Consider the following 26925-nt stretch of genomic DNA (forward strand, 5'->3'; position numbering starts at 1 on the left):
ATTTGGGAGAAAAAATCTGGGAAATTCCTCTCTGACCGATCTAGGCGATTGAAACTCTTCCAGGAGATCACTCCGTCCCTATATTTTCTACAGTACTTACCTTCTGTAAAGGCGATCTCCACCCCAGCCAGGAACAGGAATAAAACCATCAAGTTCCTCATGAAAAGCTGCTGTTGAAACTTAAAATGGTGGGGATTCAGGTTAATGCATAGGATTGGATTATAAATTGGTTGAAGGGTAAGCAAGAGTGGGTACTGGTTAAAGGAGTTATGGTTGGAGGGAAAGGGGAAGAAGTATTTAGTGGCATGTTCCATGATCCGTGCTGGAACCTTTACTATTTCTAACCTGTGGTAGCGATTTAGATTCAGAAGCTCAGTGCAAACTGGTCAAATTAAAGACAATATCAAGCTAGGGAGGAAAGGCATGTGAATCTAAGGAAATAATGCAGGAAAGACGGCGTATGTAGACCGATGTGGGTAAATGGATGGCAGATGAAATGTAATGTAGGGATAAGTGTTAAGTACTGTACGTCTGCCCGTAGGAGGAAGTGATGAGCCACATAAACACTCCATGACTGGTGTTGAAACAGCTAAGGATGATGTTGAAAGGGATCTCAGGGTTTTAATAGACTCCATGCTCAAAAGGTCCAAATACCGCAGAGCAACAGTCAACAAAGCAAATAGAATGATGAACTCCGTAGCCAAACAAAGGAACAAGTCAGCGGAAGTCATGCCGAAACCATACAGTAATTTAGCCAGACCATACCATGAGACCCCTGGGCCCAGTCCTGGGCACCAAGACACAAGGGGGATTTTCAAGCACTGGAGGCGGCGCAGAGAAAATCTTCAAGACTGATCCCTAGAGGACTGAATTAGGAGGAACAATGGGAGAAACTTGGGCTTTTCAGATTTGAAAGGAAGCTACTGACGGAGGGATATGATAGTGAATGGTATAGAAGAGATAAAATGCAGATCATGGCTTCAAAAATAAACAGTGATAGAAGAGCAAAAGGTCACCAGTTCAAATTATTAAGAATTTAATTTAGCACTGATGTCAGGAAGTTCTTCACATGAAGATTAATCAAGCTGTGGAATGGACTTCTGGTTAGAGTCCTGGAGGTGAAGACCCTGGAATCATTTAAGAACCAATATAGATGCCATGTTGGGGGAGAACGTATGTATGACTTTTCTTGATGGAGGGGCTAAGATGGGTTGAATGGTCTTACTCATCTGTAACTCCCTCGTGACCTTGGAAATTGGTCATATCAATGGTGAAACTGTGTCAATGCTTAGAGTTCTGGCACTCCACTGACTGAAAATGTAGCCTTTCGAGTACATTTTCAGCCAAGCAGAGGTCTGATTGATGGAGAATATTAGGTAAAAGTAACGTTGAAATATTCAAAATAGTACATCAAGATTGGGAGTGGGGGAGGAAGATCAAGCTGTCTATGGGTTAATACAAAAACTATACCTCCATTCCTCTCTATGGCACACCACCCTGTTTCAGCCAGGATGGCAGTAGGGGTGACACAATTGGGCAATGCACCCTGGGGCTAGGGAGGGATAAAATATTAACCAAGATTTCCACTCCAACTGAGATCCAGTCACTCATCCTGAAAAGTACATTTGTGTAACATCCTGCCCGACGAAGAGGGGACTGGACTTGACTGTTGTACCAATCAAGATCAAATAGCTTCACTATCGCGGATACTGCACGACGATTGGTCATTTGAAAGAGGTAGTAGAGGGCTGCTTATGCACGAAATGAGGGGAAAGTTGTTTTTCAAAAGGCCTGAGAGATTTCCAGGTGATTTGCCTGCTTAATGTGAGTTTCTGTTGTTTTGCTATTTTTGTGCTATGCACCAATTTAATTATTTTCTGAATAAAAATATTTATCTCTCCACAACCTTTCTTCCTTTCCTTCTTCAGATGATAGCTGCACTAATAAATTTACACCAAACCAGGTGGCACGTATGCATTGTTACTTGGACCTGGTATATCAAGGCTGGATCCATTCCAAAAAGCCGTCGCCCATTTCAGTGGCTCCGGAAGTGATCGGAACGACTCTGGACTCTGTAACCATTCACTGGCTGCCTCCAATCAGTGGGATGCTGTATGAAAGGTGAGATTCTGCACAAGGCCTAAAGCCAACTCTCTCAAGGGGCCTGTGGGTCCAATTTTGCCCTTTTAGCTAAAAGTTTCCTAAAAGTTCTTGCTGTTTCATATTACTGTTCAAGCGGGAAACAACTCACTCAGCGAGACTAGAAAAACATCCGCAGATAATTAAAAAAAAACATGAAAATGCTAACAATGCAAGCCAACCAGCGTCGGAAAGGGAAAGCGGGATGGGGGGGGTGGAGGTGGGGACCGGTCGCGGAGGGAATGGTGGTCATCAGCTAGACTGTATCCACATCTGGGAAACCTGAGGGCAACCCAATTTCCCAGAGGGGTCCACAAGCAGGCATTAGATCCCTCATTAGTGTATGCACAGTCGGAAATTATTTTACAGGCGACCTTGGGGTGCAGGACGTTGGTCCCCGAAATTGCGCAACAAAGCCCATTACCTCAATCTCTCTCTGCGGCGGTGTTGACCAAGACACAGGGCTGCCTCTCTACTCTCTGAATAGTGAAATGGAATCCTCTAACATCCACCTGAAGAGGCAGATGGGACCTCAGTTTTACAGCTCATCGGAAGGATGGCAAAAGTCACATGACTTTATCAGCATTAGTTCCAGGTTTCAAAGTAGCCAACTCGGAGGAACCCAGTAAATCTCACATCAGATCTATACCATCAAACACCTAACTCATGAATTGACGCGACTCTCCCCATCAATGGCAGGCTTTCGATAAACAGTTTAGGGCTGAAAATCGCCACCATCTGGCAGGGAGACTGATGCTCCAGTATCACTGGTTATGCCCGGCTCCTTTTAATTTCTAATTGAGAAAGCCCCTTTTATTTTCCTGTGGATGAGATACAGCGACATTTGTCTCTGATCAGCCCACCTGCTGGAGAGATCTCATGGAGCCTCCCAGTACAGGAAAAGCTGTCGCTAATGAGACCACCCTTGAGACTGGCCTCCCAATACAGGGAGGCTCTCCCTAATGAGCCAGATGTCAAGTGCCACAGCACAGTCTTAAATTATAGATTTATATATGAATTTTAACCATTTCTGTCCTGTTGAGGGTGATGTAGTTCAGGCCCAACCAAATCCAATATCTTGAAGTTTGAGGCCAGTTTGCTTGATCTATGAATCCTTTTCAGAGAAATCACCTGAAACTGCTTTTCATTCTTTTCATAATTTCGATTAGAATTGCCTCTGAAAGACAGACCTATTTCAGTGTGGGTCTCTAGCACTGTATATTCTGCCCTTACTGATATGATGAGTACATAGCCTAATTCTAGGCCTCTCTTCATCCCTGGGCTTGAGCGGGCCTCTAAGAGAAGGATGATAGGAATGCAGGTTGATTTGCTTCCAGCTTTCTTCAATTTTGAGAAGCCAGTAGATATAAGGGGCTCAGCACCTGGAGAATTACAGGGCATGGCTCTCTTGACAGGTTGATTAATACCTAACCCCTCGGCGAATTATGTTTAAAATAACTTCCTCAATACATGCTGTACTGGTATGTCACAAGAAGTATGAAAAGTATTTAGTTCTGCATTTTTTTTTTAAAGAGGAATAGTCCATATTGAATGGGTACTTACATGTGGTGAATTGCTTTGCAAGGGATTAGTATTTGGGAGAAAATGAAATCTTAAAAATCAAAAATCTCATTGTAAGGATCTGCAGTGTAACAGTTCAACCTTTTCCAGAGGGGAGATGGTGGGTTATAGCACAGCTTTCTGAAGAACTAATGCCCATTCAGTGAGTCTGTAGCATTGCTACTTGTAGTTTGCATTGAGCCCTTCACATCAAGTACTGCCCAGTCAGGAATAGAGCATGGTTAGATGTCGAATAACTTCTGACAATGGTCTCACAATGGAGCAAAATCGTGAACCTGTTGGCGAACTTTTCCCTTGGTTGTTATTCCTGGCCAAATCCTAAATGCAGTCTAAAACATCCTTCTAAATCAACTTCTTTTATTGTTAAACAAAAATAGGACTGAGTGGCACAGTAGATTAGCACACTGTCAGTGGTGAGAATGTGGAACTCGCTACCACAGTTGGGGCGAATGGTATAGATGCATTTAAGGGGAGGCTAGATAAGCATATGAGGGAAAGGGGACTAGAGGGTTATGCTGATAGAGTTAGAGGAGGAAATATGGGAAGAGGCTCGAGTGAAGAATAAACGCCGGCATGGACTGGTTGAGCCGCATGGCCTGTGTCTCTGTTGTATATTCTATGTAGCTGTCATTTCACCTCTAGGATCTGGCTTATGTCCGGTCTATTCTGATGGATGCCGTCTGCTGGCTGTTCAGATGCTATATGAAATGGGTTTGGTCGGTCTCAATCCAGTCCGTGGTGGATCTGCACCCACAGCACAAACTGTCTTTCAAAGGAAAATAGGAACAGGAGTAAGGCCACTCAGCCCCTCGAGCCTGCTCCGCCATTTAATTAGATCATGGCTGATCTGTATCTCAACTCCATTCACCCGCCTTAGCTCCATATCCCTGGATGCCCTTACCCAACAAAAACAAAGATGCAAGAGAAGGGCTGGTGCAAGAATTGAAAATGTCTGAATGGTGTAGTGGGCACTGCTGTTCTGAGGTTCAGCCATGGGTGGGGGGGGGGGGCATGGGGGCATGGAGAATTGAATTGCTCAGGTCACACTATACGCCGCAATATTGTAGGTGCGTTTGTAAAGGCTTCCTCTTTCCTTTACAATGTTCCGACTGTATTTTTGCAAGTTGGCCAGAAGTAGCGGCCCAAGGAAATCCTCACCAACAGATTTACGATGTCAATACACCTTGCAACCAGAGGAATGGTCAGTCCCATTGTTGGGATTTACTCTCTCCGTCGAACCAGGCTATATTGACCGGGGTGTGCTTGATACTTGAAGTGGAAGTTTTCCGTTTCGCAACTGTAACATTCATTCCCCTCTCTTTGATGAGCATGAAACGACAATTCAAGAAACCAACTCTTCCGTTCATTAAGGGCCTAGAACAGAGATGGTAGAAGCTCAATGAAACGAGAAGGAAAGTCTTGCATTTCTATAGCGCCTTTCATGACCTCAGGATGTCCCAAAGCGCTTTACAGCCAATGAAGTACTTTTTTTGAAGTGTAGTCACTGTTGTAATGTAGGAAACGTGGCAGCCAATTTATGCACAGCAAGATCCCACAGACAGCAATGTAATAATGACCAGATAATCTGTTTTAGCGATGTTGGTTGACGGATAAATATTGGCCCCTGGACACCAGGGAGAACTCGGATGCTCATCTTCAATACAATGCCATGGGATCTTTTACATCCACCTGAGAGGACAGATGGTATGTCGGTTTAACTTCCCAACTGAAAGACACTGACAGTGCTGTCCCTCAGTACTACACTGGAGTTTCAGCCTGGATTATGTGCTGAAGTCCCTGGAGTGGAACTTGAACCCACGACCTTCTGACACAGAGGTGCGAGCGCTACCAACTGAGCCACTGGCTGACATCATGCCCTGGTCCACCCTTTCTTACCGTGTCCCAGCTTGCTTTTGTAGGATCAGCCTGTCTATTGGCACCACTGTGTCAGCCAGTGTGTTGGAGGCAGGAGGGATTTACAGGCAGGACTTAGGGCAAACAATCTATTTTACAGCTAAGTTCATTTACTCAGCAAACAGAGTCTATTTAAAAAGAGTCTCTAGGAACTAACAGATGGAACTCATGACAGAAACTACAGCAATGTCTCCGGATAAAAGCCGGGTGAATTCTCCATTAAAATGCAGTGAGTGGATAGTTACATAATACAAATTATGTGCATAAAATCAATCCCAGTGTGGTCTCCAAGCGTGATTGGCGAGGCAACTACCCAATCACCTCCATTCTGGCCAGGAATAGTGGTGTCGCTATATACAGCCACATCTGTATGATGTGTTTCTCATTAGCACAATGTCACCCAGTCAAAGAACAACAATCGAAACAAAGAAAATGCCAGTGGGTTAATGCTCACCTGGAGGTATTTAGTGAGTACACATTTTTCTTATTAGAGATGTGCCCAATCACAGTTATTCCTCTCAGGATCCACTTCTATGAGGCTTTAAAACAATCATTGCTTTAATATAAGCAATTCCCATTCTGATCTGTTGCCATGAAACAGTAGCAATTCGACCACTCCTCCCCCTCAGCACACCCACATTTAATCCCCTCACTCTGTAACCTTCAGTCAGTTTTGTATCTAAGCCCATGTCTTCCCCATGAACCCCCCCACCCCCCGGCCCCATTATTTTTCCGTGCTACAGATCAGCCACATAAGTCTGTGGTTAGGGGTGGGAGGAATCAATTTGTGTGTGTTTACTTTCCCTTTTAAATTACTGCAGAGCATTTTCTGTTTGCAATTCGCCTCCACAGCGCACAGTAGGGTTAAGGCAAATTGGAACCAGGACCCGAGTTTCAGCGTGCTGGTCGCTCCCAGGATTGAATGGAGAGAAAACAACAGCAAGAAATTAGGAAAGAAGTAATAGCGAGAGAGAGGCTGAAAGTCAATAGAAACTGAGCTGGACAGTGTGAATATCAGTAGTAGAATCCAAAGTCTAGAGAGAGAAACAAAAAGAGGGAGAATGCACCAGATATGTAGTTAATAATGTGTGATAAACAGTACCAAACGAATGACTGGAGTTAGTTTGTTTGTTCTTCTGATTCCTCCCTCCTTTTTCTGCCACTTTTGTACAGTTCCCACCTCTCCTTAAGGCATTGGCTCCTTGCTGGCACACAGTCCCATAGGCACTGGCCACCTTAACCATACCTCACCCAAAAGGCAATGCTTCGTGCATGAGCTTAAGACACTGTGTCGACAGGCTATTCGGCTGACAGGGCTTAACAGCTGAGCCCAACCCTGTCCTCATCCAAATTCCACACGCGCACTGCCAGCGGGATTGTTGGACAGGGATTAGGAGCAGCAATCCGGGCCATTATTCTTCCGTCCCTAAACTCGGGGTGCCAAAGCCAATGGTAGTGCCAATAAATTGCACCAATAACACTGACCTCTGCTGAGAACAGCAGACCGAGGATCCAAGATGGGTCTGCAAGACTCAGCTGTTCACGGTCTTAACCAGTCGAGGCACCCGTGGAGAGATGAGAGTATCAGTACAAAATGCAAAGTGAGAAGTACCTGGATGAGAGGTTAAACTGAGGTGTCATCCGCCCACTCATGCGGATGCAAAAGAACCCATAGCACTATTTGAAGGGGAACAGGGAGTTCTCCTGGTGTGCTGGCCTGGTCCCTGCATCTGTATCTGTCTCTGAGCCTGATCTTGCTGTGCCTGGTCTCTGTAACTGTTGGATTCACTTCTGAATAACCCTAGATTGGCCTGGGTCATCTCTCCATAATCTCCTGGCTAAAGTCCTCCTCTATGGTTTATTTAAGGTTCCAGAGTATCTTTCAGTTCTTGTAGCCCAGTACCATGCTCTCAGTTGCCTTGTTGAAGGTGAGTTTTTATTTTGTTCTGGTCTTGATGTTGTGAAAAGGTATCCTCACCTCCTGCCCTGTTTTGGCTTTTAAACTCTTCCCTACTGAGGCTACATCAGTGAACCAGTTATAACTCCCTTATTACCATTTCATTGAGATCAGCTAACCTATTTGGATCTGGGATTGAACCAGGGACCTTCAACAGGCTCAGTACCACACTATGTGGTGAATCTATTGACTAAGCCATTGGGCCATGATCTTTTGGCTCTTGTTAGTAAAAGTTGATTTTTGTTTCGTGCTATGCTTTGTCGATAAAAATGTGGTAGTGTTTAGGGGTCAAATGCTTGATTTTTTTCAGCCTTTTAAGCTGCTTAGTAGTCAGTGGTGAATTAGTATGAAAAAGCCAAAGGTGAGACTCTAATTATTGGGCTATATGACAAAAAATTGCTACCAAAACAGCTTAAAGGACTGCAGACAGGACTACGCACCCCTCATTTCACAAAGTACAAATAAATGACGAGCACTATTGGATTTAATATACTACATCCGTAGCAGTTTATACTTTGGCAACCGTCACCAACTAAGAGCCCTGGGATGCTTTCCAGTCTCTGGAGTCTGCCACAGGGACCTGTGAAAGAAGCTCCTTGAAAATAAAGCCCAGAACACAGTTCTTCCCTTCTCTCTGTGCTAAGCAATAAATATTTGCACTTATTGGAATCATGCTGGGTTAGAATTTTGAAGGTGGTGCTCCACTCTCAGAGGAACTTTGGAACAGAAGTAGATCATTTGGCCCCTTAAGCCTGCTCTGCCATTCAATTATATCAAGACTGATCTTTAGCTCAACTCCATTCACTCGCCTTAGTTCCATATCCCTTGATACGTTTACATAACAAAAATCTAGTGATCTCAGTCTTAAAAGCTGCAACTGCCCCATCATCTGCAGCCTTTTTGGGGGAGAGGGTTTTAGATTTTCGCTACCCTTTGTGTGAAAAAGTGCTTCCTGATTTCACTCCTGGACAGCCGAGCTCTAGTTTTAAGATTGTGCCCCCTTGCTATGAATTCCCCCACCAGAGGACATTGTTTTTCTGTAGCTACACTAGCGAATCCTTTTACCATTTTAAATTCCTCAATCAGATCATTCTGCCGTAACTTTCAGTGGAAACCCTGGAGACATGCCATAAAGACATTTACGCAGTTTCCACGGGATTTCTGCTGATCTTCCCACAAAGTAACGGCGGAAGACCGAAAATTCCAGGGGATAAACTCCTGGTTGGAACTTTCAGCTGTCCCAAAGGTAATTTTCAAACATTTCCACCCATCAATCACCTTCACGTAGTCTATATCTGACTCCGCCCTTCCCTTTCTGGATGATTCTTTCCCTCTCTCCAGCGATGGGCTTTCCATTGACACCTATTACAAGACCACCAACTACTACAGCTTCTTCCCACCCCATGTCCTATTAATGTAAATCCCCACTGAGCTAGACTATACTGTGAGTAAGTGACCAATCACTACCCCACTGAGCTAGCCAATACTGAGGGAGTGACCATTTTTCCCATTTGAGCTATCCCAGCAGCTTGGATGATGCATAGTCCTGAATCCAACTGATGCAATGCAGCAGCTGAGATGAGGACTCATTGGTTGTGATGTAAAAAGACTACTAAGCACTTGGTTTGAGTATAAAACAAGGCTTTAATCAACTGTTTCACACCCATGAGATTTCTAGTTACATCACTAGTTCCTGGTTACAAAAACGTCCTGGGCAAGCTGGGCCCACGCCCGAGTATTTATACTCCTTGGACGGTGCCACCAGCTGGCCATCCAGTGTTACTTCATGAGTCATTTCTTCATGAATGATAAGATTCATGACAGGTTGTGCCTATGTTTATTAATATTCCTTTGAAAAATTATCTATTGGTGGTAGAAGGGAAAATGATTTATATCATAGAAGTTGTGTGAAAGGCATAAAGATCCAGATATGGGACTGCACCTTTTGTCCTCCTCTAACATTTGCAGAATTTCACAGAATGCTGTGCTACACTTGAATAAATGTCACACAAATATGACACTTTAGCCAGTACTGAGAGTGGAAATGTTGTTGAACTGTGTTTGTGTAAGAGGGAAATATCTAACCACTGTCTCCAAATTTTACAGATGTGCTAATAAATGTCCAAATCATCAATTTTTTTCTGCAATATTTTCCTCAATATCAAATATATCTGTGTCACATCAGTAGACAATTAAAGGGACAAGGATGTTTAATTATACGAGAAACTCGGAAAGGAAAGGGTTAACTGTGTCAGATTCTACAAAAGGCCAGAAGTGTGAGTCTTGATATGTTTTTCCAGTGAGAATCGTTGATCATATTAAAGGGAGGGTGGGGGCGTCCTATTGAATGCGTGAAGGTTTCTGGGGCTGGCATCACTCAGAGCTCCGTAGCTAAGCGATGCTTCAGCATGGAGACCCCCAACAAAAAGGTGGTCCTTCTACTCTGGCAGAAATGGTGGAATTAAAGGAGCACATTTCAGGAGAATGGAACTGAATTTATAGTGGCATTATTTTGGATTTACAAATTCAGAACATAGCTAGCCAGAAGTAGGCCAACATCTGTTACTGATTCCTTTGGCACTGTTGGAGCATGGGTTGTGCGAATCTTAACATACCGTATGAAGACCATATGCAGCTCTCTTGGAGCTATGTGGGATGGATCATATTTCAAACCAGAACCTGTTTGATCATTAGCTTGCTGTGGCTCTTCCATGCAGCATCACTCAGTAACCTATCACTCAGCTTCCTTGTTGTACTTTGATTATGGACCTACATTACAAATTAAACTGCGCAGAGTAAACATAGCTCTGTGATTGCAGGTGCAGTAGATTTTCATTTAATTGCCCCCCCTTCCCACGTTAAAACGGTTTGTCTTTTTTTTTGAAGGCTCTTTTTCTCCGTCTGCCCCAGCCAGTTCTACTCCTGTTGCTGAGCGAGAACCTGTACAAGTTGCTCTCGGACTTTGTCAGTGCTTCTCTGTAAACTCGTGAAAAGATGTGAGGTAGCGTCACCGAGGAAGAGATTCACGTAGTGACAGAAACGGGTGCGAAGCGGGCATAACCTGAGGGTCGCTGCAAATCAGGTCTCATTTCCACAAAACCGGCGAGCTACCTTGTGATGCCCAGTTTGGCGTTGGGGGCGGAAAAAAATAAGTAAATTCACCTTTTCGTTGGGTGCCTCCAGCGGTACTTTTAAGGGCCGTTGTAGACCTGGAATAACGGACCGAAGCATGCGTGGCATATGATCTGTCCGGTTAATGCCAAATTTGAGAGTGAGATCCAAAAACAGGTGTTATGAACCTGATTTACATATTAAAGAGACTTAATGCTATTATTAATAGAAGCATAGAGTACAAAAGCAAAGAAGTTATGCTAAACCTTTATAAAACTCTAGTTAGGCCTCAGCTGGAGTATTGTGTTCAATTCTGGGCACCGCACTTTAGGGAGGATGCAAAGGAGATTTACTGGAATGGTTCCAGGGATGAGGGACTTCAGCTATGTGGAGAGACCGGAGAAGCTGGGGTTGTTTTCCTTACAGCAGAAAAGGTTAAGAGGGGATTTAATAGAGGTGTTTAAAATCATGAATGGTTTTCATAGAGCAAATAAGGAGAAACTGTTTCCAGTGGCAGAAGTTTTGGTAACCAGAGGACACAGATTTAATGTGATTGGCAAAAGAACCAAAGGCGACATAAGGAAAAATAAATTTATGCTGCGAGTTGTTCTGATCTGGCATGCACTGCCTGAAAGGGTGGTGGAAGCAGATTCAATAGTAACTTTCAATAAGGAATTGGATAAATAGAAACATAGAAACATAGAAGATAGGAGCAGGAGTAGGCCATTCGGCCCCTCGAGCCTGCTCCACCATTCAATGCGATCATGGCTGATCATCCAAATTCAGTACCCTGTCCCTGCTTTCTCCCCATTCCCCTTGATCCCTTTAGCCTTAAGAAATATATCCAACTCCTTCTTGAATATATTTAATGAATTGGCCTCTACTGCCTTCTGTGGTAGAGAATTCCACAGGTTCACCACTCTCTGGGTGAAGAAATTCCTCATTTCTGTCCTAAATGGCCTACCCCTTATCCTTAGACTGTGACCCCTGGTTCTGGACTCCCTGACCATCGAGAACATCCTTCCTGCATCTAGTCTGTCCAGTCCTGTCAGAATTTTATAAGTTTCAATGAGATCCCCTCTCATTCTTCTAAACTCCAGCGAGTATAAGCCCAATCGACCCAATCTCTCCTCATACGTCATTCCTGCCATCCCAGGTATCAGCCTGGTGAATCTTCGCTGATCTCCTTCCAGGGCAAGAACATCCTTCCTCAGATAAGGCGACCAAAACTGCACACAATACTCAAGATGTGGTCTCACCAAGGCCCTGATGAGAAAATAATTACAGGGCTAAGGGGAAAGTGTAGGGGAGTGGGACTAATTGGATAGCACAGGCACGATGGGCTGAATGGCCTCCTCTGGTCTGAATCATTCTATGATCCTATGAACACCTGGTTTAGGCAAGTGCCCTGGACACTTGGAAGTCGTGCACTTTCAGGGGAGATCATGTGTGAGAGATCGTGCCTGGAAATTAGTCACCCCAGTGGTAATTTTCAGCAGGATGTGGACCAATTGCTCCCCCACTCTGTCTTTCCCTCCCTCTGGGCACTTTACTCTGGCAGTCTGGCTAAGATGGCTAACCTGTTAGGTGGGCATGCGGTATAAAAGTCCAGCAACATCATGTCTTCCAAGCTTCACCCTAATGGTGGACGTGTCATCTTCATCAGGTCTATTGCCTTGGTTGGGTTTGGTTTTCCAAAGTTGGTTTATGGCCTCTGTTAAGGAAGGAGGTGAGGAAAATTGCTGAGTGAGGCACAGTACATGGTTTTACAATCTAAATTAGAAGCGCCATACATTGACCTCTCATTATACACACAAGGGTAAGTTTTAACCTCTGACTTAGAATAAGTTGGGCATTTCCTGTAGGAAATCCAGGACACAGAGCCTAGTGTTAACACTCCATGGCAGCAAGTCACCGTACCACAAGGCTGACAGAAATCAGGACAGTTTGAAAACTGAGACTTAACTGTGCCCGAGGAGGCATCAGCTGTGTATTGTGTTAAATCTGGCATCAGACTTCTCTTTGTGCCTTTAATGATGTCAGACATTATTGCAGTGTAAAACATCAGGGGTCATGCACGAATGCCAGAGCATGATACACTCAGCATCAGATATTTATGATACGCCCAGGACTCTGTTACACATTACATTAAGTATCTACTGAGTCACTGCGTTACATCTGGTGCCAGACTTCGACTTGTGCAGTGCGTCACACCTGGAACCTGGGGGAAGAATTTCTGCAGGGTTTTCCTCATCAGCTGCTGCAACTTCAGTGGAGGGTCGGCAGAAACTCCGGACAAGTAGCATCAACAGCCAACGTTACGACAGGAGATTGGAAGAACCCCTGTAGAAACCTCGGGCCCTGGTGTCCAGCTCTGCACCATATGAGATTTCACACAGCTGCTCGCTGATTTTGCTGCAGCAGGTTTCAAATACATACACTTGTGCTGTGATATATCGGAGATCTACTCCTTCGCTGTCTTTCACCTGGCATCGGGCAAATCATAGAATTGTACAGCACAGAAGGAGGCCATTTGGCCCTTCGTGCCTGTGCCGGCTCTTTGAAAGAGCTATCCAATTAGTCCCACTCCCCTGCTCTTTCCCCATAGCCCTGCAAATTTTTGCTCTTCAAAGTACTTATCAAATATCCTTTTGAAAGTTACTATTGAATCTGCTTCCACCGCCCTTTCAGATAATGTATTCCAGATCACAACTCGCCACGTAAAAAAAACTCATCTCACCTCTGGTTCTTTTGCCAATTACCTTAAATCTGTGTCCTCTGGCTACTGCTGGTGGAAACAGTTTCTCCCTATTTATCAAAACCCTTTATAATTTTGAAAAATTTCCCCTTTTTTTGCCATTCTTGTTACCAGGCATTTAATGCACTGTTGTTGGAGTCGCTAGAAATCAACAGGCTCTGAGACTTTTGTTGCAGCAAAGGCAAAACGCGTGTTACTTTATTCACTCTCCATGAGGACTGAGGTTCTCAGCCTCATTGCAGGGCTATGACATCATCATGCTACCGACGCATGAAGTCATCATGCTACCGACGCTCTTAAAGGGACCCTGCCCCGATAACCCAACCAAGTACGTACATATAACAACATTGGCTATACATAGTGAATTGTGTTTAGGTACATATAACCACATTGGCTATACATTGTGAATTGTGTTATTGTCCCTATGTGGTCTCCGCCACACTGTTATATTTAACATAAAATACATTTACTGATGTATTTCATTACATTTAACTGCTACGTCTACCTGTGTTATACTCACATCAGACATTTATACATAGTATCTACTTTACACTCTTCTTTATACCTCTGCTTTAACAAGGTACTACTCCTGGCATTAGCCATGTTTCACAGTGTTACACCCAGAGCCAGCATCTGTTCGTGTATCATATTGCTTTTGGCCTTAAATGTTTACTGATGCAGGGAGTTATGTCTGTGATTAGATATTTTCTACACTGTGTTACATAAGGATAAAGTAAAAGCCAAGTATTCAAAAAGGCCTTCCCCCTACCCAAGTTCAACTCTTTAATTCCCTAGATCCCAGCCCAGCATCCAACTACATCTTGAATGGAGCTAAAGTTTGCATCTCTGCTACTCTCTGGAACTTTATTTCTGACCCTTTCAGGAGAATTTCTTTCTGATATTTACATTGCTGTACTTTATACCTAATCTTGGCTGCTACTATCCAGCTTTACTCTAACTATACGGCCTTTAACTTATCTAAACCATTGTAGGAATCAACGGATTCCTATCTAAATCACTGAGGTCGAGGCAGTTCAGTAAATTAACCGAATTTAATTAAACTGGTGAACAAAACAAAAACATGCAGAAGCAACAGCAAACAGGTCTACACAGTAACTAGTTCCACGAGGTTTGAACTCAGAACCTCCTACCTCTGACGTCATGACGTCATCACGTTTCCCGCCACTCAGGGCACCACGTGACCAATGTGATGACATCATCGCGTTGTTTCAGGGTTTTTACAGAAAGCTTGTTTACACTCAGCAAACGGACATAGGTGCTGTAACATTGCTTTAAAGACAGTTATTCATTTGTACAGGAGTTCATTGGTGGTTTTACCACACCATTTCATATTTTCTGTACCTCAGTGAGGTTCCCCTTTAGTTGCCTTCTCTCTGGGGTGCACATTTCAACCTTTCCTCAGCACTCATTTTGTTACATTGGAATGATTTATGTTGCCCCTCTATTCTCTCCAGTGCTTGCACAGTCCCTTTGCAGTATGGAGACTAAAACTGCACAGAGTATTCACAAATAAAAGAATTTCGTGTGGAAGTGTGATTTTTATCCCACAAATGTGCAGTCCCAACATAACCTTGATTGACTTGCGTCCCTATGATTCAGCTCTATGTCCCAACATTTGAATAGCTTTTGCAATTGCTTTCCCACCGTCTAGACATTAACGATAAGTCCAGTATCACTTTTTGCAATCGGCTCTTTCTATTCACTTTGTATTTATGTTACATATTTGTATTTCATCCCGTGTGCAATACTTGATCTTTGCCAGTGTTGAACTTAATTTGCTGATGTCTGCCCGATTCTATAAATGATCTTACTCCTACAAACCCTTAGCTGCATCCTCTGTTTTATGCGCTCTCTGCATTTTCATATCTTCTGCAAAATTTTTTACCAATCTTGCAATTAGCATGCAGGTCATTTATATAAATGAGAAGCGACAGATGTCCTTGCACTGTCCTCTGCGAGATTCCACCTTCCCCGAGTCTAGCTTAACACCTTTGTTCCGGTATTCTCTGTTTCCTATCCTTCAACTACCTTTCTCTCTAGTCTCACACTCCGTTCTGAATTTCCATGGCTTTCAGCTGAATTAGAGGTCGTTTGTGCCGGATTTTGTCAAAGGCTTTCTGAAAATCCAAATAAATGATATTCCGCCATGTACTTTATGTGCAGCATCCTCAAAGAAGTCAGGCAGGTTTGCCAGGTCTGACCTTTCCTTTCTAAAACCAGATTGACTCGTTTTTATTCGGTATCCCTCACATCAGACTGCTTGTCATCCATTCCCTGCCATCGGGCATATATTTCCAAGAAAAGGGAAAATTGTAACATTTCCCCCCCCCTTTCCTCGCTCTGCTCTTTGTAACATTAGGAACAGGAGCAGGCCATTCAGCCCCTCGAGCTTGTTCCACCATTGAATCAGATCATCGCTGATCTTTATCGTAACTCTATTTATCCGCCTTGGTCCCATATCCCTTGATACCCTTACCAAGCAACAATCTATCAGTCTCAGTTTTGAAATTTTCAATTGACCCACAGCCTCAACAGCTTTTTGGGGGAGAGAGAGTTCCAGATTTCCACTAGGGTGGATCTGTTGATTATACTCCAACCTCTTGAGATAGTTCAACCCCATGCTAGGACTGGAGCACCTAATCTAGGATGGTACTCCAGTGAATGGAGTGTTGCACTGTCAGAGATGCCATTCTTTGGAGTAAACTATGACCCTGTCGTCCAGTGGTTCAAGTAAAGATTATAGATCCTGTGGGGCATGTTCCAGGAAGTGCGCAGATCTGTCCTGGTGGATGCCACATATTCTTTCCTCAAAAACAGCATCAAAAACATATGTATTGGTATTCACCTCTGCTGTTTGTGAGATGTTGATCTGTTGAAAATGGTTGCCACATTTACTTATATAACAGTTACTGCCCTTCACTGTATGAGATATATCTGAGAAGCACAATAATTTGAAGTCTTTTTCATATCTTCAGACATGTTTGTATGGTAAGTCTGTCACCATTTCTTTATTGATCGGAGGTTAAACTATTTCGCTGTTGCTCAAGGTTTTGGGAGGATTTGCTTATGGTAGTCATATTACTCTCGGAAATAGCACAAACGGGGAATCTAAAGGCATTGAAGCCAACTTAGGCTCAAATGGAAGAGCTATTGTCCCTCAGTCCAGACAGGGAGAACTTGCATTGTCCTCAAGTTGGTAAAGTAAGATCCTTCGAGCCGAGCACTTCTTTTGGTTTTGAGTTGCCATGTTCTGCTGATTTGTGCCACTCTAGCTGACTTCTGGCCATTCTCTAGCCACTCACTGCAGTGAGATATCAACAAAATCCTGAGCTGCAGTTACAACAGTGAAAGGGCATGGGTGGCCACAAGAAATGAGTGGAAGCATTGAATGTCATTGAATACTTGATGTCTTCCCTGATTTGCTTTATCCAAGCTTGGGTTTGCATACCACAGAAAGAAATGGGCTTCCAGAAACAATTCTTTGGAATGATAACTATAGGTTGAGATGCCCAAATACTCTACTGACTCAATGGCTCCTTATCTTGCTGGGACCAGGGTGGAGAGCGACTTTCGTGTGTGGAGGGCAGTAGGCCAGCATTGAATAGTGGAAGTGTGGGGATGGATTGATATACTGGAGTTTTCCTTGATTACCTTTGGCAGTCGGGGAGATTTATGTAGAACTTTCCTTTAGGAAATTGAATAGGTGGGGTGGAATCCATGACAGAAAGATTGCACATGACGTGTTGCAATAGCAGGCTTGATGGGCCAAATGCCGTTATCTCATTCCATATTTTCTTCAATTCTGATGAATGATGATGTACTTCAAATATATCACTTTCAATTTTTATAAACCATGCTGCCAAATATTGATTAAAAGAGAACTCCACCCTCTGCATTGTCCTTTGAGGAACCGAGTGATTGCTTGTTGTTAGGCAGCTGGATACTCCGATTAGTTTGGCAAGAACTTCTGTGGTTGGATTGGGATCAATGTTGGACGTCAGGATCCCTACTGATTGCATGGAAAGCATCCCCATTCTTAAATTGTTGTTTCCGTTAATTTCTTTTTGAAAGATATTGTTCTCTCATTGTTCCCCTTCTAAGTTTGCCTTCCTCGCTATGAGAAAGCAATTGACCTCCCCTGGGTGTGCCCTCACCACCTCACAGCTGATCACCAGTAATTTGCTGTGTAGTTTGCAACCCTCAACCAACAACTCCACCTCGCCTTGGCCCTTAGTGTGTTGCACCAGCATGGCCGCCTATGTTTCTGTCCATTTCAAACACCGAATTTGAGTTTAACTAATTTATTTTACAAAGTGGATCTCTTCCTAGAGGTTCTTTGGAGTGCAAGAGGAAGCAAACATGTACTGGGATGGTAATGTCTTCCCCAATTTGCTCTATCTAGGCATGGATTCATACACAGCAGGAAGGGCTAGGCCTCCAAAAATGAATCTCTAGAACGGCAAGTGTAGACTGAGATGGTCAGCTACTCGAAGGGGGAATGATGGTTCTTACCTGGGTTTGGGGGTGAGGAGGGAGTGCCAACTGTGGAGGGCAGCAACCAGAATTGAATACGTGGGATATGGATAGTGCACTAAGCAATGGAACCCAGAATAAGGCGGGACTTGTTGTGCTTCGATCAGGGTAGGGGGCAAGGATGGATCCATTTATTTGGAGTCAACAGTTTGTCATTTTAGTTTGTTTCAGTGAAGGAAAGCTGCTGCCTTCAAATTCAGTTCCATTCGCAACTCCTCAGATAATAAAGCAGTCCATGCCCGCATGCAACAAGACCTGGATGACGGTCAGGCTTGGGCTGATAAGTGGCAGGTAACATTTGTGCAACACAAGTGCCAGGCAATGACTAACTTCAACAAGAGAGAGTCTAACTACTGCCCCTCGACATTCAACGGGATTACCATCGCCAAATCTCCCACCATCAACATCCTGGGGGTCACCATTGACCAGAAACTTAACTGGACCAGCCACATAAATACTGTGGCAACAAGAGCAGGTCAGAGGCTGGGTATTCTGTGGCGAGTGACTCACCTCCTGACTCCCCAAAGCCTTTCCACCATCTAAAAGGCACAAGTCAGGAGTGTGATTGAATACTCTCCACTTGCCTGGATGAGTGCAGCTCCAACAACACTCAAGAAGCTCGACACCATCCAGGACAAAGCAGCCTGCTTGATTGGCACCCCATCCACCATTTTAAACATTCACTCCCTCCACCACCAGAGCACTGTGGCTGCAATGTGTACCATCTACAAGATGCACTGCAGCAACTCGCCAAGGCTTCTTCGGCAGCACCTCCCAAACCCGTGACCTCTTCCACCTAGAAGGACAAGGGCAGCAGGTGCATGGGAACACCACCACCTGCAAGTTCTCCTCCAAGTCACACACCACCCTAACTTGGAAATATGTTGCCATACCTTCATCGTCGCTGGGTCAACATCCTGGAACTCCCTCCCTAACAGCACTGTGGGAGTACCTTCACCTCACAGACTGCAGCGGTTCAAGAAGCCGGCTCACCACCACCTTCTTGGGGGCAATTAGGGATGGACAATAAATGCTGGCCTTGTCAGCAATACATACATTCCACGAATGAATAAAAAAATAACATTGCTCGTCGTACTCTTGGATACATGGACTAGGGCAAGGTGCGAAAGGAAAAATTCTACCATCTTGCTCTAGAATTGCAGACAGGAAGCTGTTGCATATCACCTCCTGTATCTTGTGAATAGATGGTTCAGAATTACATTTTTTGGTGTTAAACCAAAATAGTAATAAAATTGAAGCATAAATTGCATAAATGCCATTCTCCATGGCTGTTTTTCTTCAGAGAAACTAATACAATATTTAGAAATGCACTAACCAAGGCTTCTAGCCATCACCCTCCCAACGCATGCATTGGGGCAGAAATTCCTCCCCAAACGCATGAGTACGGAAGGGGTAGTCACGCGTCTGGCCGGAGGAAATGTTGGTTTTCAGCATGCACAGCGCATGCGCTGAAAACCGGCATTTCCTCTCCTCTAATCCAAGAGGTGAAGAGGCTAGCACGTGCGCTGTAGGGGGCAGCGCGTGCGTCTTGGATTTCCTCTGTTTTGGGGGATTTGCGAATGTGTAAAGGCTTCTGGTCTTTACGCTTGTAAAAAGCACACGTAAGTATTTATTTTTACAGGTAAGTGGTGTTTTAGTGTAATTTAGATTTTTTTTTTCCACAGGTTTATTATTTTAAACAATCTACAATAAGGTAAGTTTAGTTTTAGACCCTTTTTATTAAAACTTTATTTTTTTCAAAAAAATAAATTATTGTTTAAATTATTTTTTAAAACTTATTTATACTTAATTTAATGATTGGGATATTTTTTAAATTTTTATTTAAAGTTTAAATAGTGTTTTGGGCCCCCGTAGTTTTCATGAGTTTGACAGTTCTTACTCTCAAACTCATGAATGAACCTTCCCCTCCCCTGATTGGTTGTACAGTGTTCACCTGATCCCAGCCAGCACATCGCACTAACTACGCCGCTGGATCAGGTAAGCACTGCGCGCTGACATCTGAACCGGGCCTGTGACAGGAAATGCGAGCAGGCCCGGGCTTCAGATGTCAGCGCGCAGGGTGAGTGCAGATCGGGGGCTTGCACGCGTGGCAAGCCCCCGATCCTAATTTCAGGGCCATTATCTCCAAATAATAATGGGTTTTAGTAACTGTGACGATACCTCATCTGCTTTGCCTTTTGATGAGTGATTTCTACTTAATGTTGCACCTGACGAGTAGCATATAGTTCAGTGATTACTTGTGTGCTGTTGTTCTTGCATTTAAGAAGCACTTGGATGCCATGATGGGGAGAACGTGTAAGGTCTTTGTGGATCGACGAGCTAAGGTGGACCTGAATGACCTCGCGAATCTGTATCCACGATGTGCTTTTTAGCATATTGTTCTGCCATTTTACAAACTGCACACAGTGAGGTTTTTTAGCAAGTTCACTTATTTTGGCCTAAGTTATATCTTCTTTCATACAAATAGTGTTTTGTTTTTGAAAATTTGCAATTTGTAGCTGTGGCTGTGATAATTATTCAGTTTTAATTTCTCAATGAAAAGATTGTTTTAATCACCCCGATTTTTAAGGAGCTGGGAGAGATTGATGTCTGGCTGTATCAATAACCTCTTGTGTACTTGATGGACTTCATAACCAATGTACTTCATTGGTTGTAAAGTGCTTTGGGACATCCTGAGGTCGTGCAAAGAGCCATGTAATGCAAATCTTTCTTTCCCTTTTTGAGCTGTGACCTTTACAGCCTCACTTACAAGGCTGCCACTGTATAAGTAGTTGATTTTTTTAATGCTAATTTTACCCCTCATTTCCTCTTCTGAAGGTAGTGGGGTTTCTGGCTACTCTCCAAAGCCTGGGCCGTGAGTGTTGATGGGCTACTCAACTGTGGGTGTGGTTACACTGCTCCTCACCTGACCTGCACAAGCCCAGCAAAGACTGTTGGACAGAAAGACACCGATTTCCTTCATGACTTACTGAGGGGACGCAGGTCAATTGTAACCCCTACTGCCATCAGCTAACCCAGCTTGGACTGGGGATTGACCTTGGACCTTCCTGGTCTATACGGCTCAGTTATTCATTGAATGAAGTTACTGAGCTAGAAGCAGGGGGAGCTTAATTTAATCTTTTGGGTCGTCTTTCCTTTTCAGCATGACCTTGATCATACAGATTTGGAGATTAAGACAAGTTATCTGATTACAGGATTCTCTCAACTTTCTCTTTTTTTTCCCCATTCGTAGAGAGGTGGGAAACTTGTGTGGAGACTGCGACGAGGATGGGAAGTTCTATCAGTACGCGCACACAGCATCTTCGCCTCGTATCTGCGATACATCTGGCTACTGGACTCCTGAAGAGGCAGTGGGTAAGAGCCAGATAACCAAGACACAAAAAAAATGCCATTCCCTTTTCTCCCTTCCTCTCCTGTAGCCGGAAGCTCAAGCTTGTTCTACATCCAGTTGTATCTTAAATCTTGAATCTGTTGATGCAGTCCCCTCATAATTTGCTCTAACAGCCTATAACTGTTCGATTTTTTAAAAATCCACCTGACTTCCTTTCTTACTCCTAACTTCCTAGTTTGTGTCCCCCAAAAGTCTTTGCAACACTGAACTGTTTGCGTGGAACCATTTTGTTAATCCTCTTCAAAACTTCAATTAAGTACCCTCTTTTTCAAAGGATACAAACCAAACAGCCATAATCTTTTGTCGTAACATTAATACCTGGAATCATGGTTGCTGCTCCCCTGTCAGCTGTAGCTCAGTTGATAGCACTCTCGGCTCTGAGTCGGAATGTTGTGGGGCAAGTCCTAGGCTGACACTCATAGGACTATAGGAACAGGAGTAGGCCATTTAGCCTCTTGAACCTGTTCCGCCATTCAAAGAGATCATGGCTAATCTATGGCCTAACACCATATCCCTGCCTTTGCCCCATATCCTTTAATGCCTTTGGTTAACAAAAAACAATCAATCTCCGATTTAAAATTAACAATTGACCTAGCATCAATTCCTGTTTGTGGAAGAGAGTTCCAAGCTTCTACCTTCCTTTACGTATAGAAGTGTTTCCTAACTTCACTCCTGAAAGGTCTGGCTCTAATTTTTAGACTATGTTCCCTAGTCCTAGACTTCCAACCAATAGAATTAGTTTCTCTCTATCTACCCTATCAGTTCCCCTTAATATCTTGAACACTTCAATTAATTCACCCCCTTAACCTTCTAAACTCCAGGGAATACAACCCTAGTTTGTGTAATCTCTCCTCGTAACTTAACCCTTGGAGTCCAGGTATCATTCTGGTAAATCTACACTGCACACCCTCCAAAGCCAATATATCCTTCCTACGGTGTGGTGCCCAGAACTGCTCACAGTACTCCAGGTGTGGTCTAACCAGGGCTTTGTATAGCTGAAGCATGACTTCTACCCCCCTGTATTCCAATCTTCGAGATATAAAAGTCAGCATTCCATTAGCCTTTTTGATTATTTTCTGTACCTGTCCGTGACATTTTAGTGATTTATGCACATCACTCTAGTTCAGTACTGAGGGAGTGCTGCACTATCAGAGGTGCCGTCTTTGGAAAAGATGAGCAAAACCAAGGCCCCGTCTGTCCTCTCAGGTGGACATAAAAGATCCGACTACACTATTTTGAAGAAGAGCAGGGCAGTTTTCCCAGTGTCCTGGTCAGTATTTATCTCCCAACCATAGTCATAACAGCACAGAAGGAGGCCATTCAGCCCATCGAGTCTGTGCCAGCTCTCTATAGAGCAATCCAGTCAGTCCCATTCCCCCGCTCGATCCCCATAGCCCTGCAAGTTTATTTCCCTCAAGTCTCCCCTTGAAAACATTGAGTGTGTCCGCTTCCACCACTTCCGTTGGCAGCAAGTTCCAGGTCCTCACCACTCGCTGCGTAAAAAGGTTTTTCCTCACATCTCCCCTGTATCACTTGCCTAAAACCTTAAATCTGTGTCCCCTAGTCCTTGTACCATCAACTAGTGGGAACAGCCTTTCCCTATCTAACCTATCCAAACCTGTTATAATCTTGTACACCTCTATCAAATCACCCCTCAACCTCCTTTGCTCAAATGAAAACAAATCCAGCTTCTCCAACCTGTCCCTGTAGCTAAGATCCCTCATCCCTGGAACCATTCTGGTAAATCTCCTCTGCACCCTCTCAAGTGCCATCAAATCCTTCCTAAAGTGTGGTGACCAGAACTGGATGCAATACTCCAGTTGTGGCCCAACCAGCGCTTTATAAAGGTTCAGCAAAACTTCTCTACTTTTGTACTCAATACCTCTATTTACAAAGCCCAAGATCCTATGGCCTAGAAATTCAGTATAGCCACGTTTGGGGCGCTACAGCCAGGCGGCCGCTAAAGTTTGCGCCTGGCGCAACTTCGCGCCACCTTCGCCGATATTCAGTCGCATCGCCCCAAGAGGTTGCTGCTGCGCTAAAGCAGGCGATGCACGACTATCATTAGGCGCTAAGCCGGCGATCCGGGGCGCTAACACCGAGGACGGGCGCAGCGCAGGTGCGGCGAGTTGCTCAATGAAGGCAGACACGCTGGCGCCGGTCAGCTCTTAAAGGGGAAGGGTCGACTTGTTTGGCTGCCATGCCCTGCACACTGCAGCCCTGAAGCAAGGCCTGACCATTGCTGGTTCATCAGTTCTACGCCCTCAACCATGGGGAAGCCCGCTATTCTTCCAAATCCGATTGCACGCTCTTGCTGCTTGTCCAGGGTCATGGGGAAGGAGATGTACTGACGTCTCCTTCTGAAAAGGGCATTGTTCACCTGGCGGATGCAGCAATGTACCGCAAACTGGGAGATGTTGGCAATGTCCCCAGTAGCGGATTGGAAGGAGCCAGTGGCATCGAAGTTGAGAGCCACCGTCACCTTCACTGCCACTGACAGAGACGTCCTGCTCCTCAGCTGTGGCTGGAGATCTCTGCGAAGCAGGTGGCAGATCTCAGTGACCACCTCCCTTCTGAATCGCATCCTCCGAACACACTGCTCCTCAGACATGTTCAGATATGAGAACTGCTGGTGGTATACCCTGGGTGGGTAAGGCCTCCTGTGCAGACGCCTGTTGGCCAATCTCCGTCTGGCCATGACTGGCACTCTCTCACGGCGTCTCTGATCCCTTTGAATGCAATGCAGAAAGCCAATGTTTCCACCCATTGTAGCCCCCATTATATGTGGCGACTCAAGGCTATGGCACTGAAAGTGAAATCCAAGTGCAAAGCTTTGGCCTGAAGCCACAAGTACCTGTGCAAGCACTGAGTCAAAGCAGAAAGCTCTCTGCCTTTGTCTCTCTCCAAATATCCGTCTCTCACACAGAGGGATTGGCACAAAATGGCTGCCACTTATACTGCAGGAGGAGTCCCCTTTAAATAGCGCCCCCCGCGCCCCGCAGCGACTGGGAACCGTTCCCTTCTACCAGTCGCTGGGGGCGCCAGGCGCAAAGAAGGGCGGCGCCACTGAATTTCCGGTTCGGGGCGCACAAAGGGCGTTGCACCATGAAATGACGTCAGGATCTGCGCGCGCAGCTGAGCACGCGCAAAGGCTTTGCGCCGCCGCTAAATCTTTACTGAAGTTGGCGAGAGGCACAGATCGCGCTGCGCCCGGCCGCTAGCCACCTAGCGCCCCACATCTCCTCCTCCTAAGGCGCTAGCGGCTGGCGCAAACAACTGAATTTCTAGGCCGATATGTTTTGCTAACCACTCTCTCAATATGCCCTGCCACCTTCAGGGACCTATGCACATTAACTCCCAGGACCCTCTGTCCCTGCACACACTTTAAAACTGTGCCATTAAGTGTATATTGCCTCTCCCTGTTCCTTCTGCCAAAATGCATCACTTAAAACAGATTATCTGATCATTATCACATTGCTGTTTGTGAGACCTGGCTGTCCACAAATTGGTTTCCATGCTTCCTACTTTACAACAGTGACTACACTTCAAAAGTACTTCATTGGCTGTGAAGTGCTTTGGGACGTCCTGAGGTCATGAAAGGCGCTATATAAATGCAAGATTGTTTTCTTTCCTTTCATTGTCTCTGTTCTGGGCCCCTACTGAACAGAATAGCTAATTTCTTTCATTGGCTTTTTGTTTCTTCTTTTTTCTCTTCCATCCCGTAGACAAAAGCACTATGGTTAAGTGACCAGAGCCACAGATGGTGCCTCGTTACAGGAACAGTACAACTCCTTTAGAAGTCTTTTTTTGGGGCAGCAATTTGCCACAAAACGTCAGACCATGCTCTTATTGTTCCATCTTATCTCTGCGATAAAAAATAAAGCTTTCATTAACGTGGGTGTGGAATGAGTTCAGTGCCAACTCACCCCTAAACAGGGATCAAGCAATCAAAACATTTGCCTTTTAAATCCTGCTGCATGTCTGTGCAGCATGGTAATAACGGTCTGATGTCAGGTGCGCTGTACCTGATCGCCACCTGCACGGTGTTACACTCACGGTTAACATGCCGATGCACATGTGAAAGTTACAATCTGTGCACGTACGTTATCCCAAAACACCAAGGGAGAAGGACAACAGCACACACACACACGTGCTCAGGTCCTATGTGAGTCCTTCCAGCACAACTGAATGATGGATGTATTAAGAAAAGGAGAGGAAAAAAAAATCCCTCGATACTGAAGCAGGATATCGAGGTGTCCCGGAGTAGTTTGAACATAAAAAAAAAACTTCAAATTCTTTCAGAGACCGAAAAACAACAGGTGCGGAGCATCTGGGTGAATAGCGAGAGTTTTGATCAACAGGGTGTCAGGAACATGAATCGCATTCTGAAAACGATTGCTGTGATGCTTTGGATGGGAGATGTATTCTGCTGGGGTGGAGGGAGAGGCGGTCAAGTTGGTATTCCACAGATGTGCACTGTCCCTGATTCTTCTGGCTGAGGAAGAGAGAGGTTAGCAAGACAAGAAAGGAAAGATAGCGAATAAAAACAGAAGCAAAAAAAACACCTGAGACAACAGGCAGTTGGGAGCAAGAGCTGAAAGAAAATTGCTTTTGGCGCATGAATTTTTTAAACAATGTTTTATGTATGTGTTGCTGACCAGCAAACCTTCTCGGAGTGATCACAGACAAAACATCTCAAAACCTTCAATTATATAGTTTACTCTTTACATTTCTCAACCACTGACACAGCCTTGCACCGCCCCCCGCACTGACACAGCCCCTCCCACACCGACACAGCCCCCTCCCACACTGACACAGCCCCTCCCGCACCGACACGGCCCCCCCGCGCCGACACGGCCCCCCCCGCGCCGACACGGCCCCCCCCCCGCGCCGACACGGCCCCCCCCCGCGCCGACACGGCCCCCCCCCCGCGCCGACACGGCCCCCCCCGCACCGACACGGGCCCCCCCCGCGCCGACCCAGCCCCCCCCCCGCGCCGACCCAGCCCCCCCACCCGCGCCGACCCCAGCCCCCCCCCACGCCGACACAGCCCTCTGGAGCTGTACTGAGGGAGTGGCTGCACTGTCGTCGTTCAGATTAGATGTTAAGCCGTGGCCCTGTTTTGCCATCCCCGGTCGATATAAAAGTTCCCATGCCACGATTTGAAGTAGAACAGGGAAGTTTATCTCCAATGTCCTGGCCAATATTTATCACTCAATGATCATCACTAAAAACAGATTCCCAGAAGTTCGGGTCTCCACGGGTGAGTACGCACGGGGTACTCGCCCGTAGGCCCAATGGAAGTGCCGGTTTTCATGCATGCACTGTGCATGCATGGGAAACCGACACTTCCGTTCCCCTGAAAGCAGGGGTTAAGAGGTCGAACGCGTGCGCAGGAGAGGCAGCGCGTGCGCGTCGAACTTAGTTTTTTTTTGCAAGTTTTCCCGGGAAGGTAAGTCTCCAGAAGTTACACATTTGAAAAGCAGGCGTAAGGCCCTG

At 45.1% G+C, this 26925-nt stretch overlaps 1 protein-coding gene across 1 annotated transcript in view; it reads left to right on the plus strand.

Moving 5' to 3' along the window:
* The window catches only part of pappa2 (pappalysin 2), a 514150-nt gene that overhangs the window by 204132 nt on the left and 283093 nt on the right, over positions 1 to 26925 (plus strand). The window contains exons 5-6 of the mRNA XM_085977999.1: positions 1929 to 2121; positions 21268 to 21389. Of these exons, the coding sequence (XP_085834125.1) occupies positions 1929 to 2121; positions 21268 to 21389 (315 nt within the window). The remainder of the gene's footprint in view (positions 1 to 1928; positions 2122 to 21267; positions 21390 to 26925) is intronic.

The sequence above is a fragment of the Somniosus microcephalus genome, chromosome 3, assembly GCF_052327205.1.
Source record: "Somniosus microcephalus isolate GS21.2 chromosome 3, FLI_Smic_1.0, whole genome shotgun sequence".
Taxonomy (NCBI): Eukaryota; Metazoa; Chordata; class Chondrichthyes; order Squaliformes; family Somniosidae; genus Somniosus; species Somniosus microcephalus.